This window comes from Lepus europaeus, chromosome 5, assembly GCF_033115175.1.
Source record: "Lepus europaeus isolate LE1 chromosome 5, mLepTim1.pri, whole genome shotgun sequence".
Classification (NCBI taxonomy): Eukaryota; Metazoa; Chordata; class Mammalia; order Lagomorpha; family Leporidae; genus Lepus; species Lepus europaeus.
This window is the reverse complement of record NC_084831.1, coordinates 155,514,506-155,533,803: the sequence shown is the minus strand read 5'-3', so window position 1 is coordinate 155,533,803 and position 19,298 is coordinate 155,514,506. Positions and strand designations below refer to the sequence as shown.

Below are 19,298 nucleotides of genomic sequence, written 5' to 3'. Positions count from 1 at the left end.
GCCAAGGTTACAAATAGTTAAAGCTATAATGAATAGAAGAAACACATAGAACAGAAAGTTAGATAAAGATTTTACTTTCAGAGTGATTACTAAATAGATATTGTGAGTTGAACTGTATTCCCCAGAAAGACATGCTGAAGTTCTAACCAACATCACCTTATGTGGAAACAGAGGATCAGCAGATAACACAAATCTGCACAGGTTAATAGGCGGTCATGTCGGATTAGAACAGACGCTGAATCCACTACCACTGTCTTTTCAGGGAGGAGGTCTGTAGACAGACAGAGAGAAGGCGGCCTTTTATAGAGAGGCGAGATCGCAGTGATGCAGACACAGGCCAAAGAATGCACAAACAGCAGCTGCCAGAAGCTGGCAGGAGGCAAACACTGATCCTTTCCCGGAGTCTTCAGAAGGGGCATGGCCCTCCCAGACCTGTGACCCTGCAGGTCGTCAGCTCCACGAGAGAATAAATTTCTGTCAACTTATGGTCTATTTTGTTATGGCACCTGATGAAATTAACAACAGATATGATGCTCTACTGTTAAAAATAATTAAAATCTATTCAGTATCGGACTTGCCCCAAATGGTGGAGTTAGAAACGTGCCAGGGGATTCCAATAAAATCCCATCAAGGTGGCATGTACCAATGCCATCTCACTAGTCCAAGTGATCAATTTCAGTTCACAATTGATGACTCTGATAGGTCTAAGAGTCAAAGGGATCACACAAACAAAGCTAGTGTCTGCTAATACTAACTGATAGAATCAAAAAGGGAGAGAACGATCCAACATGGGAAGTGGGATACACAGCAGACTCATAGAATGGCAGATGTCCTAAACAGCACTCTGGCCTCAGAATCAGCCCTTGAGGCATTTGGATCTGGCTCAAGAGCCCATGAGAGTATTTTAGGCATAGAAAGCCAAGATACTCTGGCAAAAACAAAACAAAAGAAGACCTAAATGAAAGATCTCTGTGAGTGAGATCCCAGTGGAAAGAACGGGGCCATCAAAGAAGGAGATACCTTTCTCTGAAGGGAGGAGAGAACTTCCACTTTGACTATGACCCTATCGGAATAAGATCAAAGTCGGCAAACCCTAAAGGATTCCATAGCCTCGGCAACTCATGACTTGAGCCTAGGGAGATTACTGATGCCATAAACAAGAGTATCAAATTGTTGAATCAACAACAGGAGTCATTGTGTACTTACGTCTCATGTGGGATCTGTCCTTAATGTGTTGTCCAATGTGAAGAAGTAATGCTATAACTAGTACTGAAACAGTATTTTTACACCTTGTGTTTCTGTGTGGGTGCAAACTGATGAAATCTTTACTTAGTATATACTGAATCGATCTTCTGTATATAAAGATAATTGAAAATGAAAAAAAAAAAAACCCCTTGGTGTTAAATTGGAAATTGCATAGAAAATTAATCAATTCTTAAAAAATATCATGTAGAGCCGGCGCCGCGGCTCACTAGGCTAATCCTCCACCTTGTGGCGCTGGCACACCGGGTTCTAGTCCTGGTCAGGGCACCGATCCTGTCCCGGTTGCCCCTCTTCCAGGCCAGCTCTCTGCTGTGGCCAGGGAGTACAGTGGAGGATGGCCCAAGTGCTTGGGCCCTGCACCCCATGGGAGACCAGGAGAAGCACCTGGCTCCTGCCATCGGATCAGTGCGGTGCGTAGCGCGCTACCACGGCAGCCATTGGAGGGTGAACCAACGGCAAAAGGAAGACCTTTCTCTCTGTCTCTCTCTCACTGTCCACTCTGCCTGTCAGAAAAAAAAAAAAAAATCATGTAGGATCTCTGTCCTTAATGTGCTGTACATTGTGATTTAAAGCTATAACTAGTACTCCATCAGTATTTTTCACTTGGTGTTGCTATGTGAGGGCAAACTGTTGAAATCTTTACTTAATATATACTAAACTGATCTTCTGTATATAAAGAGAATTGAAAATGAATATTGATGTGAATGGAAGGGGAGAGGGAGCGGGAGAGAGGAAGGTTGCGGGTGGGAGGGAAGTTATGGAGGGGGGGAAGCCATTGTAATCCATAAGCTGTACTTTGGAAATTTATATTCATTAAATAAAAGTTTTAAAAAAAAATCTATTCAGTACCTTAAGATGGCATCTTAGATCAAAAGATCCAATACCATAATCACTTAAGAAAATACAGAAGAAACAAAAAAACTAACATAATATAAAAAAGATGGTCCTCAAAATAAGGATAGTATATAAATCAATAGAAACACGCTAGCTATTATTTTCTTGTTAAAATGATGGTAAATTTCATTTCAGCTCAAATATTATAAAATCAACATCTAATCATGAAAATTTCTTTTTGAAAGGTAAGTAAAAATGAATTTAAAAGAAAACAGCTTCAAGGTAAAGAGGTATAGTAATGAAATGAAACAAAACACACTGTACTTCCTTTGGTTCTCAGCAAATAATAAAAAGAGGGATTGCTAGGAAAATCACAAGGCAATGCAGGAGGTCAAGAATAAGCAAACTCTTTCTACATACTACCTACTTAGCTTTAGGAAATAAATCTTATCACTAAGTTACTTAATACTGAGCATTCTATACAAGTTTCATCTCTCTCTTTCTCTCTTTTTTAAAGATTTACTTATTTACTTGAAAGGCAGAGTTACACACACACACACACACTTACACACAGATTCTTTATCAGTTGGTTCACTCCCCTCATGGCCTCATCATCCAGGGCTAGGCCAGGCCAAAGACAGGAGCCTGGATCTCCGTTTGGGTCTTCCACATGGGAGACAGGGGTCCATGTACTTGGACTATCACCTATTAACCTTCCAGGTGCAGTAGCAGAGAGCTGGAGCAGAAGTGGAGCAGCTGGGACTTGAATCAGTGCTCAAATGGGATGCTGGTGTTGCAGGTGGGATGTTAACTCGCTGTGCCACACCGGCCGCAAAATTTTCTTTCTTTAATGTTACTAGGTGAAGGAAAGTTCTACTTTGCTAAAAAGTAATACTTGATTCTTGAGTTCAATTTAAAAATACTCAATTTTTAAAAGATCCAACCACCCTATGGAATGAATGAAGCTTCTCATCTAATAATCTGTACGGAGGTACTAGAAAAAGTTTGAACAAAATGAAATTGAGTTTATCTTGGCTCAAAATTTTTTTAAATCCACACATTGTTTTTTCATAGCATGTTTTTTTTTTTTTTCAAATTTTCTGAATCAAAAAAATTTGCATTGATCATTCCTCAAACCATTTTGTTCAAAATGATTTTTCTGAAACACACTGAACATCTATAGTAACATCTATAGAATCTATTTCAATATGCAAGAATTTATGATTGAGCTTCTAAGACAGAGTTCCTTCCATGTCCATTTGCAACAAAGTGTCCTAAAAAAGAATTCATTATCAAAGAAAAATTTAACAGACACAGAAATTTGATGTAGTAAGAAAGCCCAATTCTTCAGTGAGGATGTGTATGTATGAGTATGTCTGTTATTTGCTACTCCTAAAACTATTTTTACAGTACAATCTGGGTCTTACAGAAAACCATTTATATGAATAAAATGGAATAGTCATGTTTTACCCAAAATTACCATAAAATTGAGGGATATTTTCACTGTTTTATACTTCCATAAAAAGAATAAAGTACTCAACACACAGATACATCCTTTGATAATACTGCTTACCAAATATAAGTAAGCCTTTTCTTTTAAGCTTCATCAAGGAGAGAACTGGAGACTTATTTCCGCTCAGCAAATTGACCTAAGACTTAGCAACTGAAAGCAACAAGCATTTACTATCTAACCATTCAGATTCCAGGAATCTCAGAGTATGCTGCATGGTTTTGGCTCATAGTCACAAGAGGTTGCAGCTAAACTGCTGACGAGAATACTAGATTCTACTAGGCTACCACTTTCAAGCTCTCAGTATGGCTACCGGCACAAGGTTTCAGTTCCCTGCATGTGAGCTCCTAACAGTACAGATGGTTTCTCCCAAACTGATGACTGGAAAGAAAGAAAATGATGATTAGAGAGGCTGCAGTGTCTTTTCTAATCTAATTCTGGAAAATACACACCTTCATGACTACAGTCCTTTCACAGTCAGGCAGATGAGCACAGAAGCAGGGGGTTAAGGGTAAGGAGATAAGCATGACGTTAACAAGAAACAGAGATCTTAGGAGCCACCTGAGATGCTGGCCACTTAAGTATTTACATTTCCTTTGGAATCAGGAAATAAGATAGTTAAGATATAACCTATAGAAAGATAGCCTCTAAAGTTCAAAATTCTAACAAAGATAAAGATGACCATAATGCTACTTACTCATCAGGCTGCAGTTCATTTTAGGAAGTGGAAGTGTGTTCATTACTGATTTTTAAAATTCACCAAGATTTCAAATGCACCATTTTTGCATTAACTTATACAATGATTAAGGCTTTGTAACTCAAACTTTCATAAAGTCTAAACTCTTCAAACTCACATTTGAAGAAATATATTTTTAAAGAATGTGCTTATTCTAATTTAAGAATAGGATCATTTACTGCAAACTTTAGTTTTTAAGAGAAAAAATATTTTTCCAAAAGATCTATAATGTTGCTTATAAAATTCTCTTCTGGTTTGCATGCTACCTATTGGCTGCTCTTCAACATGTGCATAGATCAAAGTAAATCATTTTGAAAATACATAGCATGACTAGGAAAAAGATAATTTATATGACTCAGTACATAATTATACAATGAAAAAATAATAGCTTATGTTAAAAAGTAACTCTATTAACTTTACTAAATACAAAAATAAAATAATTTGTCTAGAATACATTCTATTAAAAGTAATTTAAACTATTTTCTAACAATAAAATTTAACTCAAAGAGAATATTTTGTAGTTAAGACCGTGAAACTGTCAAGGTATGATAAATACATTTAATTAACAATAAATAACACTCAAGATGGGTTTAAAAGTCTTTGAGCCTTTTACTGCTAGCCAAGAGAAAAAGTAAACCAACCAGTGCCAATATCTTTATGATTTTACTCTGGATAATATTGAAAAAATAAAAAGCAATTATCTAAGGAAACTAAAAAAAAAAAAAAACCAAAAAAAACAAAAACAATCACTTTTAGTAGGAAACTGACAACTTAAAAAGAAAGGATTCACAGGGGGAATCAACGTGTAATTTTCCTGTCTTTCCCATGGCAAATCGAAGCCAGCACCTAGAAAGCAAACGCTGCGGAAAACCCCAGGTTGTCTGGCCACAGAAGTGTGAAAATGGGCCTCTGTAGACCAGTTGGGGGGTCATTTTTATTTTTCCTTTTGCTCACCCAACTTTTTCTCATGGGTGGGTTCATCAGAGAGCTACAACTGTGTGAGAAGAAAAATTCAGTCTTTGAAATAAGTATAAAAGGAACATCTGTGGGAGGAAGAGTATGGCAGAAAACAATCAATTTCTTTTTTTTTTTTTTAAAGATTTATTTATTTATTTCAAAATCACAGTTACAGGGAGGGAGGAGGTGGGGAAGAGAAAGAAAGAGAGAGCAAGCGAGAGAGAAAGTCTCCATCTGCTGGTTCACTCCCCAAATGGCTGCAATGGCCAGGGCCAGGGGCAGGGCCAGGGCAGGCCGAAGCCAGATGCCAGGTGTCCCACATGGGTCAAGTGGCGCAGCCAGGACTCAAACCTACACCCATATAGGATGCTTGTGCCATGGCTGGTGGCTTTATCCACTATGCCACAGTGGGGGCACCTGTTTCTATGTCTTTGTTGCTTTGCCCTAGGGAGAGTTACAGAGAGACAGGGAAAGACAGAGGTCTTCCATCCACTGGCTCACTACTCAAATGGCTGTAACGTCCGGAGCTGAGCCGGTCCGAAGCCAGGAGCCACGAGTTTCTTCTGGGTCCCCACATAGGTGCAAGGGCCGAAGTACTTGGAGCCATCCTCCGCTGCTTTCCAAGGCACATTAGCAGGGAACTGAATCTGAAGTGGTGCAGTTGGGATGTGAACCAGCACCCATTTAGGATGCCAGCAGTACTGGCAGCGGCTTTACCCAATAGGCCTCAGAGCCAACCCCAACCAGGATTTTTTTTTAGTACAGAAAACTTAATTCATAAATGTATATGGAAAGCAAAGGAAATGAAAGAGGTTAAGTAATTTTAATGAACAAAGTTGACGGACTCACACACTACTTAATTTCAAGACTTAAATGAAGCTACATATCAAGACAATGCAGTACAGGTAGAAGATAAGACTCAAAGAGACTAAAACTAAGCCCATATACATCCTTATATCAGATATGGACATCTTTAGCAAAGCAGATTATTTAGGGCATAGCTGAATTCATAGTTGAATTTGGCACCACCAAACATAGAATAAACATTGTTCTCAAGCTTACATGGATCCTTTATCAAGGTAAATCACACTGTAGGCTATAAACACTGTATTTATGACACTGTATTTGGCAATGATTTCAGACAGGACACCAAAAAGCACAGGCAATAAAAGAAAACATTTTAAAATTGGGCTTTATATAAAAAAAAAATCGGGCTTTATGAAAAAAACTGTGCATTAAAGAATATGATCAGAAGAGTTAAAAGGCAAATTATAGAATGGAAGACAATATTTGCAAATCATATACCACAATAAGTCATTAATATCTAAAATATATAGATAACTCCTACAATGCAAGAAAATTAAAATGAAAAATCAAATTAAAAAGCAAGCAGGACTTGAATAGATATTTCAAACAGTACCTTTTGCATCATCAGAACCTGACGCCAAGAGTTTAGGATCCATCAAATTGAAGTCAACACTCCAACATCGCTTCTCATGTTCCTGGACAGAGAAGAAAGACAATGTACTTTCAAAAGGAATTAGAGTTAAAATAAGTGGAACAAAAAAATTTTTTGGTACCAACTAATGTCAATGGAGGGAGTGAAACATAACAGCCATGAAAACAGATGAAAAGTAAATACAGATACTGAAGAAGAGTGGTTATGATGCACTGCTTTCAGAAATGCATTCCACACATTCTAAAAACACAGAAGTCTGAAGGAATGCTTCAGAAAAGCATTTAGTATTACCTAGGCACAGACAGACTGAGTAGTGATTTCCAATCTGTAATTATAATAAGAAGCTTGACAATTGTTAAGAAAAATAAATACATTAAGACTGGTATTCTTATTTACCTGATAGACTTTTGACCTCTGTCCTGTAAATCCATCCCATAGGATAACAGTGCCTTCATAATCACTGCTAGCTAACAGATTCTTATGGTAACTACTCCAACTGATACAGCTAAAAAGAAAGGTAAAAGGTATTTTATATAACCTATGTAACAGTGGAATATGAAGAACTGTAATTACTTAGAAAGATTAGCACTCATTTTAAAAATGGTGTACATGAGTTCATAATCATTACTTTGCCCACAGCACATCCAGAAACATACTAATAACTCCCAGATTTTAAAAACTGAAACTATCCGTTGACTGATTACTAGCTGTAAGATAAACATGAACACAAAGCTTTCACTGGCCAACTTTGACACATGAAGAATGCATGTCCATCAGTAATGATGACAAAGGCCCAGGGGCTCAAAGCATACAGAGTAGGAGACCATGGTGAAGCCCCTAGATCTAGTTGAGCCTAATAAACTAGTGTAACTGGTCTCCTGCATTTACATAAAAAGGGTCTTGACGAATATAATTTATGACCAAAATTCCAACGAAAGGCATCTAACAGAATCAAACTTTTAACATTCACGGTTTCCATTGTGCCCAAGTGCTCCGTAAGTCTGTAACATCTAAAAACGCTGGCTACTGCTGAGACACATACGTGAATCAGCAGACAGTATTAAAGTGAATGTATGTTAAGGAAGAAGCCACCACGCAACCCGTCAATGTAGATGACTTCTAAGCATGCGAATCAAAAAGCCTCTGCGTTCTACTAGTTGCATCTGTGCTAAATTTCAGAGAGTGGTGAGTTTATCTGTGTCGTAAAACACAAACTTACTAGACTTTCTGGTGAAGTTACACAGAAGACTTGAGAACTAAATTTTGGATTTGGACAGATCTGAATTCTCATTTAGATCAGCTATTTACTGTAGCTCTGGCTAATTTAGTTCACTTTCATAAATGGTATATTGATCTTTTCAGTCCCAAATTCACAGCTTTCAGCTTTGAGTAGCTTCCACCATTTACTCCAAGGTGCCATAAAGAAATACAAATTATTTGTTGAACTCTTTTGCTTAGTGTAAGGTTAACTATCTGATCATTAAGAAAACTGAAAATTGATCATTGTAAAACTTAAGAGTGGGAATGTGATAGGGAGGAGGAGGAGGAGGAAGGGTTGGAGTGTGGGTGGGAGGGAGGGTGGGGGAACTGTCACCATGTTCCTAAATTCCTATATATGAAATACATGAAACTTGTATAACTTAAACTTAAAAAAAAAAAAGAAATATATGTACACATGTCCTGCAAAAACAGGTAGGCAGTACATTTAAACTCTTACCCATACTCCATTACAGTAACACTTACTGCAAGTACTCGCTATGAGTCAACTACTGTGTTGAGTGCACTATGGAGATTTTTTAAAGAAAAATAATCGTGTAAATCATATATAACTATTATGACCTCCATTTGATAAGTACGTTGCATGAAATGGTTAAAGAGCAGAGATTCTAGAACCACGCTGCCTGAGTCTGAGTCTGGCTCCTGCACACGCTGTCCAACTTTAGCTTCCTTGGGCATAACATGGGACAATAATGGTACCTGTCTCATAGGTCTGCTAAGAACAAAGCACAAAGAATTCCTGATACATAAAAAAATTAATAATTACTTCACATTAGTCTCTCCATATAGAACATAAACTGTAACAGATTCTCAATATGTGCCACCGATAAATGGGCAGGCTCACAAATTATCAGAGTCTAGTACTTTTATGAATGAATTAGAAAACAAATAGGAATGCTATGACAATTAAACTATACAGACTATAACACTTGCTATATTAAGATGATTAAAACATACATATGTTTATACATACTACAGATTAAACATCACTAATTGAAAAGTTTAAAATCCAAAATGCTACAAAATCTCAGACTTTTTTGAGCACCAACATGATGTCACAAGTATCATGGTCCAATGCAAATTTTGTTTCACAAATAAACTAAAAATATTACAGAAAATTACTTTTAGGCTATGTGTATTATATGTATTTGACACATCAATGAATTCTGTATTCAGCTTTGGGTTTTATTCCCAAGACATTTCATTATGTATATGCAAACATTCTAAAATCCAAAACACTTACAGTCTATCATACATTTCAGATCAGGTATATTCAACCAGTATATATATGTCATTCATCAAGATAAGGAAGGTATAAGGATGGATTTTTGAAAATCCTCAAAGTTCTTATATCAGATGATTTTCTTATATCATTCCTTATTCTCAGTGCTCAAGAGAATTGCATGTGATGCTTGTTTAAAAAAAAAAAAAAAAAAAAAAGGACCAAAGAGGCTGGTGTCATAGTATAGCAGGTAAAGTTGCCACCTGCAATGCTGGCATATCATATGGGTGCTGGTTGGTTCCTGGATGCTCCATTTCTGATCTAGCTCCCAGCTAATGGCCTGGGAAGGCAGCAAAAGATGGCCCAAATGCTTGGGCCCCTGCACCCACATGGGAGACCCAAATAAAGCTCCTGGCTACTGGCTTCGGCCTGGTCCAGCCCTGGCCATTGCGGCCATTTAGGGGCTGAACCAGTGGATGCAAGATCTCTCTCTGTCTCTTCAGCTCTAACTTTCAAATAAATAAATCTAAACAAACAAACAAAAAACCCACAAAAGGAGATTCTAGAATTCCTGAGATTTTAGAAAGTGTATAATAAGCAGGATTCACCTCCTTTAGTAGTCTTTCAGGACTGAAAAGTGCTCCTCTGAAATTACAATCACTTCTACATGAAACTTTCCTTCACTGGAAAACAGAATACTCTGCGAACGGAGTTCTTCAGCACTAGAAACAACTATAATATCCAGAGATACATTCACACTACAGAAAAATGGCTGATTTTCAGACATTATTCATAAGCTACAAAAATTCTTTATTCAATACTCCACTAACAGACACATCCAATATTGACTTTTATTTGACTAAGTGAAAGAAAACTTTCATTAGGCAACTTGAAAACCAATGCTGACCCCTACAGGAGAAAAGCAATCAAAATCAATACCTATAAGAAAGATACCTGTTTTAAGTCAGTAATTCACACATAGTCAGGTAGAGAGTCTCCCGGTAAGGTAGAGCAATGCCACATTAATTACACACACAATAACTGTCACATGCACACTGTCTTCATGCCAAGAAAAGGATGTAAATACCTGATTTTGGAATTGCAGGTCATTTCATTTTCAGGGTAATGAATGTCCACTGCATCCTGGATGACTGTGCCATATTCATAGACTTTAATTTTCTTTGTCACCCCAGCAATTGCAAAATAGTCACAATCCCGGTCAAATTCAATACTAAAGGAAAAAAGTATATGTGTAGTAAGACTAATTTACCTATGCTTGTGAGATTTATAACGACAACATTTTAGAGAGGAGTTATTTTCTGTTTCTAAAGTGGGTTTGTCTAAAAGGATTAGAGATTTACTTGAAATCTCTTCAAATTTGTCTAGGTCTCATCTCCAGATTAAATCATCAAGACATCAAATTATAAGCACTAGAGCATTGTAAATGTCTGTACAACTGTGCTTCTAGACATACTTTTCTTTTTAAAATTTTATTTTTTATTTATTTAAAAGGCAGAGTAACAGAGAGAGAGAGAAAGAGAATATCTTCCATCTGCTGGTTCACTACCCAAATGACTGCAACAGCCAGGGCTGGGCCAGACTGAAGTCAGGAGCCAGGAGCTTCTCCTGATCCTCCACATGGGTGCAAGGGCTCAAGCACTTGGGCCATCTTCGATTTTCCAGCAAGGAGCTGGACTGGAAGTGAAGCAGTTGAGACTTAAACCAGTGCCTGTATGAGATGCCTGCATTGCAGGCAGAGGCTTAACCTGCTACACTAAAATGCTGGCCCCTTTAGTCATACTTTTGTCCTAGACATCTGACATGACTTTCAACTCAACTTTAGTAACCAACCATATTACATCTATTAGGAAAGATTTAATGAGGTAAGTTACTTGGAATACTAAAAGTATGTTAAAAGAACATCACAATTTTTCACAAATTTCAGTTATTTTCCTTCCTATCATTTTGTGAAGATGACAGAATTTCACAATATTTAATGATAATCCATAAATTAGTATACAAGCTGATTTACTGGAATAATTTGGTGATGATAAAAGGGACAGAATACACATAAAAATAGAACCACACAAATTATTACTATTTACAAATCCACTCCTAATGCCCCGAATACGACCCAATACATATTCTTAGAGATTTACAAACAAGGTAAAATTTTTAAAATCTCCCTTCTTTTAGAGTTACTTAGGGATCCCACCACTCTGAGACTTGTTTTAAATTAAGGTACTTCAGAGCAAAGCACAAACTCTTACTGATTTTTATAGAACTTGGAACCTCAACAAAGTTATTATTATGAAACTAGCTAGGAATCTAATTGGACTAATTCAAGGAAAAGTTAAATAAATCATTTCATATATATGTACTTTGTTTTTCAAGATTATTCATTTGAAAGTGAGAGAGGGATCTTCCATCCACCGGCTCACTCCCCTTACACTCTCAGCAGCCAGTACTAGGCCAGGTCAGTCAGGAGCCAGCAACTCCACCAGTATCTTTCCTGTGGGTGCCAGAAACAACTCCTCGAGCCATCACCCACTGCCTCTGAGGCCCATTGGTGGGAAGCACGGAGCAGCTTGAACTCCAACATGGGATGCAGGAGCTGCACTGGGCGGCTGCACCACATCTGCCTCTCGTACATTGTTTCCTGATATGATTTCAGTGTTCTTTCTAGACACTCAGCCACAAGGCCAGAGAATACACGAGTTCTTGCAGATCGACAACTGATTAAGTAATTAGCATTCACTGACTACTCACTAACTACTAAACATTTTCTATCATTTAATTCTTAAGACAACCAGAAGCAGGTATTATCAGTATGCACAAGTTACAGAAAACAGAGGAGCAGCAGCAAAGCAATATCCCCAAAGTTAGAGGCCTTGCAGTTGCTGAGATTGTATTAAAAATCAGGTAGTCTGGATTCAGAGCTGATGCTAATCATTATTTTCCTATATCACAATTGAAAGCTCTTACGTAAATCTCAAATTTTGAAGGCCAAAAGTTTAAACCCCAATACAACTCTACTGAATATGTCTTTTATATCTGCATGTGTTTCTTCCCCTCAAAGTGACTAGGCAGTACTCTGCATAGAGGAGGGTCAGGCATTCATTATGCACACAAACACCTACACGAATACTCTTCTTTATGTATTGTCTGTGATATCCTTTCACAAAACAGTTAAGGGTGACTTAACAACTTAGTAAGAAGCTTGCTAAGAAAACTGAGTGCCCATTAGAATATTTTTCTTAAAAACGCACTGAAATGTCTCATCATAGCTTTAAATTCTTCTATAATTTAATTTTTGAAAAATTTTCATTCAGGTGTCTCACTGAGTATCCACAATTCAGCAAATGTTCCCCCCAATAAAATATGTCTGAATAGCAATGCAATAGATTTACTTGTATAATAATCTTAATTAAAATGCTGCCTCAGCTACTAGTTTTCACTGCGGATTCTAAAACAGCTTGATTATATTGATGGTAACTACTCATCTATTCCAACTCAATTTATACCTAAAGCTCTGTCATTAAAAGATAAATTCTGTATTTGGCAAAAAGATAAATATTAGTGTATCTGGCAAAGAACAGAGTTACCAGAATAGAAATCTTGTCTAAAAAGAGGATTGGGTATGGCTGAGACTTCATATGAGAACAAAAATTATATTATTCCTAAAAGCTTTTCTCCATCTGTAAACATCCATAGCTAACAAATTCACACATTCTGATTGCTGCACAAGTAAAACTATGCCTTTAAAAAATATGTCATTATCAAAGTATTTTTAATACAAAAAGCTTAAACACTAAATTATTAAATTAATACTGCAGAGAAACTGCAAACAGAAACTGACACATAAATAAAAATACTATCTGACAAAGGAATTGAAATGACAACCTAAGTAAGTCCATTATTCTGTTTTTTCCTTGCTATTTAAGACAGCACTCTTTTTTTTTTTTTTTGACACAGGTTATTACATAGCTACATTAGCTCACTCTCACCTCTCATACTGAAAATTGACTTTATTTTGATTTCATTTGTTATTGTTTTCTTACATTAAGTTTTCTTTTTAATACAGGATATCAAGGACCTGCTCAGTATGTATGTTTAATATTTTGTAGTATTGAAGTAATTTACAGTTGTAAAATAAGATTTTCATAGAAAATAGAAATAGAAAGTATGAAAAATAATTATTTCTAGTAAGTTTTAAGTAAAAGGGAAAAAAGACAACTAGCTGCCCTGTCTTTTATTTATTAAATACAAGCACTTCCATATCACTAAGACTCAAGATTTAAGTATTTCCAAATACTGCAATCCCATTTGCTCCTTATTTTTGACAGCTTTAATTGTATCCATTCCCAAGCATAAGTACATGTGACTCTAGAAACAGATCATGGAATAAAGGTGCAGAGAGCTTTCCAGAGCTAAGCCAAAGCAGATGGCCTCACATTTCACAGCATATTATAGCCACCTGGATTATGAGTCAGATAATGCAAACGAAAATTAAACAGTACCTAGATAGGCTAAACCAAAATAAAAGGACTTATGTTTAATTTCAAATATACAAGTACATTTCCTTTGGAAAATATAGTATTACTGAAAAAATACTTTAAGCATCAAAATAAATTACATTTCTCTTTTACTCTCAAATGTTCCAACTGTTAAAGAAAGTGATTTATTTCAACCCCTGGAAAATGTAATTCAGCTGTAGGAAACTGGCTATATTCTCTGTCAAAAGGGCCATCAGTCAAGTGATTAAGCAGCTAGGCAGCAGACCACACAGGACAGCTGATTAATGAACACCGTCAGTATAACGTGGCACAAGCAATGCAAAGCTGTCAGTATGTCCAAGAAGTGGATTTGTCAGTATTCCCGCAGTCTGTCATACCTTTCTGCAATTATGAAACAGATATTAACAAACAAGGTGGATTAATATCCATGACACTAGCACCCAATTATCAAAAGAAAATACAGGTAAGAGCACTATCAAAAGGTTTCATTCTTACTATGACAGTGTGCCTCAAAAAATAGACAACAATAATTTCAAAGAAACAAAATACAGGCATAAACTGCCCATTTTCATGAAAGGAAATGAGCATTTCTTTAAAGAATACAAACACAAGGAAAATAAATAAAGAATTCATGTTACTTGGGACCGGAGCTGTGGTGTAGCGGGTTAAGCCGCCATCTGCAGCTTCAGCATTCCATACGGGAGACTTTTTGAGTCTTGGCTGCTCCACTTCCGATCCAGCACACTGCTAATAAGCCAGAGAGAGCAGCTGACCCACGTGGGAGACCCGGATGGAGCTCCTGGCTCCTGGCTCTGGCCTAGCTCAGCCCTGGCTGTTACAGTGATTTGGGTAGTGAACCAGCAGATGGACGATCTCTCTCTGTCTCTCCCTCTCTGTGATGTTGACTGTCAAATAAATAAATAAATCTTTTTTTAATATGAATTCATGTTATTCACCTGAATTTCTCTCAAACCAATTTTTAAAATAGCTAAAACCCCCACAATAAATATCACACTGTGTGTCAGGCATTGTTTTAAGCACTTTAAATAAATTACATTAAATTAATTCAAATTCAAACAATCTAGTTTTAGAGACTATGCTCTCAATCATTATTCAAAATTGCCATTTTAATGAGAATAGGCTAGTCTTCAAAGACTATGCACACAGCCCCCTCAATAAAACATAGAATAAAAATATACATTACAGCCGGCGCCGTGGCTTAACAGGCTAATCCTCCGCCTTGCGGTGCCGGCACACCAGGTTCTAGTCCCGGTTGGGGCGCCAGATTCTATCCCGGTTGCCCCTCTTCCAGGCCAGCTCTCTGCTATGGCCCGGGAAGGCAGTGGAGGATGGCCCAAGTGCTTGGGTCCTGCACCTGCATGGGAGACCAGGACAGGCACCTGGCTCCTGGCTTTGGATCAGTGAGATGCGCCGGCCGCAGCGGCCATTGGAGGGTGAACCAATGGCAAAAAGGAAGACCTTTCTCTCTGTCTCTCTCTATCCACTCTGCCTGTCAAAAAAAAAAAAATATATATATATATATATACACACATTACATGTGACAATAACACATAATTCAATCTGTGCAAAAAGTTAAACATAAAAGGATAAAAAAAGCAATAGTCTCACAGGGCTTGTGACCAATAGGAAAAACTATACACAATATAAGCAAATGCCAAAGTATAAGATACTATGATATTGAAATTCAGGAGTCAAAGATTACTGGGGCCAAATGGAACAAAAGGAGGACGCATGAGTGTTGTCAGCCATCAAATACTCAAAATGCCCATCACCTGCCAGATACTTATAGAGCTGATGAAAACCCAAGATGTTATGGAAAATTACATAATATCTGAGAACTCTACAGAAATATGTATTGGGCACCCATTAATACCAAGCTGTGTTACTGTAATTAGCCTCCTTGTCAAGTCTTCTACTCCAACTTCCCTTTTATCTAACTCATTTTAAAGATTAATCTAGAGGGTGCTGGCACTATGGCGCAGTGGGTTAAATAAAGCCCTGGCTTGAAGCGCCAGCATCCCATATGGGTGCCGGTTCTGGTCCCGGCTACTCCTCTTCCATTCCAGTACTCTGCTATGGTCTGGGAAGGCAGTGGAAGATGGCCCAAGTGCTTGGGCCCCTGTACCCACATGGGAGACCTGGAAGAAGCTCCTGGCTCCTGCCTTCAGATCAGCGCAGCTCCAACCATTGTGGCCAATTGGGGAGTGAACCAGCAGATGGAAGACCTCTCTCTTTCTCTCTACCTCTCTCTGTAACTCTTTGAAATAAATAAAATAAATCTTTTTTAAAAACAAAGACTGATCTAGAACAAATTTCCAAAAACTCATCTCTGTTCTAATTTTCATTTACTACTACATAAAATCCAACCTCCAACCATGACTGCAGATCCTTTGCAACCCAGCTTGAAAATATTTTATTTTTAAAAATGTTAGGTAGGCAACAGTTCAAAATATCAGGAAAGGGCAAGTCTCCTTCCCAATCTTATAAAATAAGTATCACTCCATAGAGGCAAAAAAACCCAATTTCAGTTTGTACATGATAGTAGAGTATCCACACACGTATTCAAATTCCTTTTTTAAGTAAACACAGGAGATGACATCATACACACCTGTCTGCACCTTGGTATTTTAGATGCCTGATAGTATCCTGACAATTGCTTCATATCAGGACATGATAGTTAAACGGAATTCCATCATTGGGATGCACTATAAATTCTATTTAAGTAGTATACTACAGAGGGGCACTTAATTTCTAGTCATTTAATCTTAAAAACATTCTTCTCCTTGTGTCATTTCTCATACATGCAAGAGTATCATTAAATATACCCAGAATGCAAAATGCCAGGTAAAAAATTATGTGAAATTTAATATTAAAAGATCAGCTTTCCTTCTAAATATTGCCACCAACAATCTCAATTTCTTCCCTAAATGTTTCCTTTGCTTGTTTAACTGAAATGCAGCTCAACCCTAAAGCCCATACACATTTCATACTCAAACCTGTCTCACAGTGAAGTCAGTGTCCTTGCTATACATGGGTCTCCCAGGCATTTTTCCATGTAAAACCTACCAGTCCAAATTTTTTGTAATATAATCCGTCCAGTATGTGTCCCTGTAACTCTTTCTACCAACCCATGAGTTCTTGGGAATTTTAACTTTTAGCTCATTGTCACTCTCGCCAAACCTACTCTTGTCCTAATTCTTAATTTCTTCAATAATGATGAAGATGATTATTAAAATGTCTTGGTTTTATCAGCTTCGTGACTTCCTCTTGTCCAAAGATCTTTTATTCTTCCATTTCCATTCCATACAACTATGAACATACCCCAGACAATGTCAATGGAGACCACTTCACCACCTCCATGATCTCAATTTTGCCTTATGACAGAACACTTTCTGCCAAGCTTTCCTTCTTTTCTATGATGACTTAAAAATTCACTGATGCTATGGCCACTGGCCCTCACCTTGTTATGAACTCACTTTCTTCTTTATCCAACATAAATTATATGGCCAATAATATAACTTCTTCATACATAGCTCTGCACTCTTTCACTGTTTTCATTATCTTATTTTCTGTATGTCACCTTTTTTGGCAGAACTCTAACTTTCCTTGTATGTCTGTACCCACTCTACATCTGAAATGGAACAGTTTGTCGTGTCTAGAAAAAAAATGCTTCACTCTCATTTTAAATTCATGATCCTTAAATGGGCAGGCAATACTACCCAGCTTCATGGGAAATAAAACTTGTCCATTTACTTTCCTATTCACATAGAATGCAGTTACATATTTTTTTCATTCTTCTAAATTTCCCATGCTTCCTTCTTCATAATCTCTCAGCAATTACTCTGCTCTTCAGTTTACTGAAAATACAAAAGGAACAAGAGGATGATTTCCTAGAGCTCCCATCACCATCGCTGTCACCTGAGAGCCTTTACACCAACATATTTAGATATGCTCTATCACTTCTCTTGCCATTCTGCGTGAATGATCCATGTTCCTAAATCTGACCAATGTACACTAGATTCCATTCTTATTTGCTTATTTAAGCATTGCCTCCTAAATTCTCCTCTTTTTCATATAAATTTTCCCAATTATCTTGGGATAATTCCCATAAGACTTTTTTTTTTTTTTTTCTTTGACAGGCAGAGTTAGAGACAGAGAGAAAGGTCTTCCTTTTCCATTGTTTCACCCCCCCAAATGACCACCACGGCTGGCTCATTGCGCTGATCCAAAGCCAGGAGCCAGGTGCCTGTCCTGGTCTCCCATGCGGGTGCAGGACCCAAGCACTTGGGCCATCCTCCACTGCCTTCCCGGGCCATAGCAGAGAGCTGGCCTGGAAGAGGGGCAACCGGGATAGAATCTGGCACCCCAACCGGGACTAGAACCCGGTGTGCTGACGCCACAGGTGATTAGCCTAGTGAGCTGCAGCACCGGCCTCCCATAAGACTTTCAATACATTTTCCTTGGTTTTTAACAGCCAAAGAAAACAGAGTAACTCTTACAATTCTATTTCCACCTTAGTTGCCACCCTCTTACTTTTTTATTTTTTAAAGATTTATTTTATTTGAAATGCAGAGATATACAGAGAGACAGAGATGGAGGCAGACAGTGAGATCTTCCATCTGCTGGTTCATTCCCCAAATGGCCACAATGGCTGGGACTGGGCAAATCTGAAGCCAGGAGCTTCTTGTAGGTCTCCCATGTGGGTATAGGGGTCCAAGCACCTGGGACATCCTCTGCTGCTTTCCCAGGCACATCATCAGGGAGCTGGATCAGAAGGGGAGCAGCCAGGTCTCAGATCAGCACCCATATGGAATGCTAGCACAGTAGGCAGAGGCTTAACTTTCTACAGCTCCCTCTTACTAATAGCAGAACTTTGCCAAAAAAAAAAAAAAAAAAAAAAAAGAGTCTATACTCACTGACTACTGTTCTTCTTTTCCCATTCCTTTAACCTACTAGAATCAAGCTATTTTTATAAATGCTTATTTTATTTATTTAAAGGCACAGTGAGAGAGAGAGAGAGAGAAAGAGAGAGACAGACAGACAGAGAGAAAAGGTCTTCCATTTGCTGGTTTACTCCTAAATGGCTGTAACAGCTGTGGCTAGGCCAGGAAGAAGCCAGCAACTTGAAACTCCATCAGGATCTCCCATGTGGGTGTCAGAGGCCCAACTACTGGAGCCATCTTCTGCTGCCTTCCCAGGCACATAGGAAGGGAGCTAGAATGGAAGCAGAGCAGCCGGGATTTGGACTAGCATGCCAGTGTGGGATGTCGACATCAAAGGCAGCAAAGTAACTTGCCAGGCCACAAAGATGGCCCCTAAAATCAAGCTTTTACATCCATCACTAAAAATGCTATATCAAAGTCAACAATGACCTCCTCCAATAACAGCCAACTCTGAATGCCTACCCTCCTTTAACACCAACAACAGTTATCATAGATGATCACACCCATTTCTCTCAATGGAGTAACCTTTCTGCTACTTCACTATCTACTCCATCATAG

The 19,298-nt window shown here is 37.9% G+C and overlaps 1 protein-coding gene across 3 annotated transcripts in view; it reads right to left on the bottom strand.

Annotated features, from left to right (window-relative positions):
* Positions 1–19,298, bottom strand: part of COP1 (COP1 E3 ubiquitin ligase) — a 221,811-nt gene that overhangs the window by 71,859 nt on the left and 130,654 nt on the right. For all 3 annotated transcript variants that reach the window (XM_062192980.1, XM_062192982.1, XM_062192981.1), the window contains 3 exons: positions 10,347–10,490; positions 7,156–7,264; positions 6,721–6,802 (listed from right to left, as the gene is read on the bottom strand). In XM_062192980.1, coding sequence (XP_062048964.1) covers positions 6,721–6,802; positions 7,156–7,264; positions 10,347–10,490 — 335 coding nt within the window. The remainder of the gene's footprint in view (positions 1–6,720; positions 6,803–7,155; positions 7,265–10,346; positions 10,491–19,298) is intronic.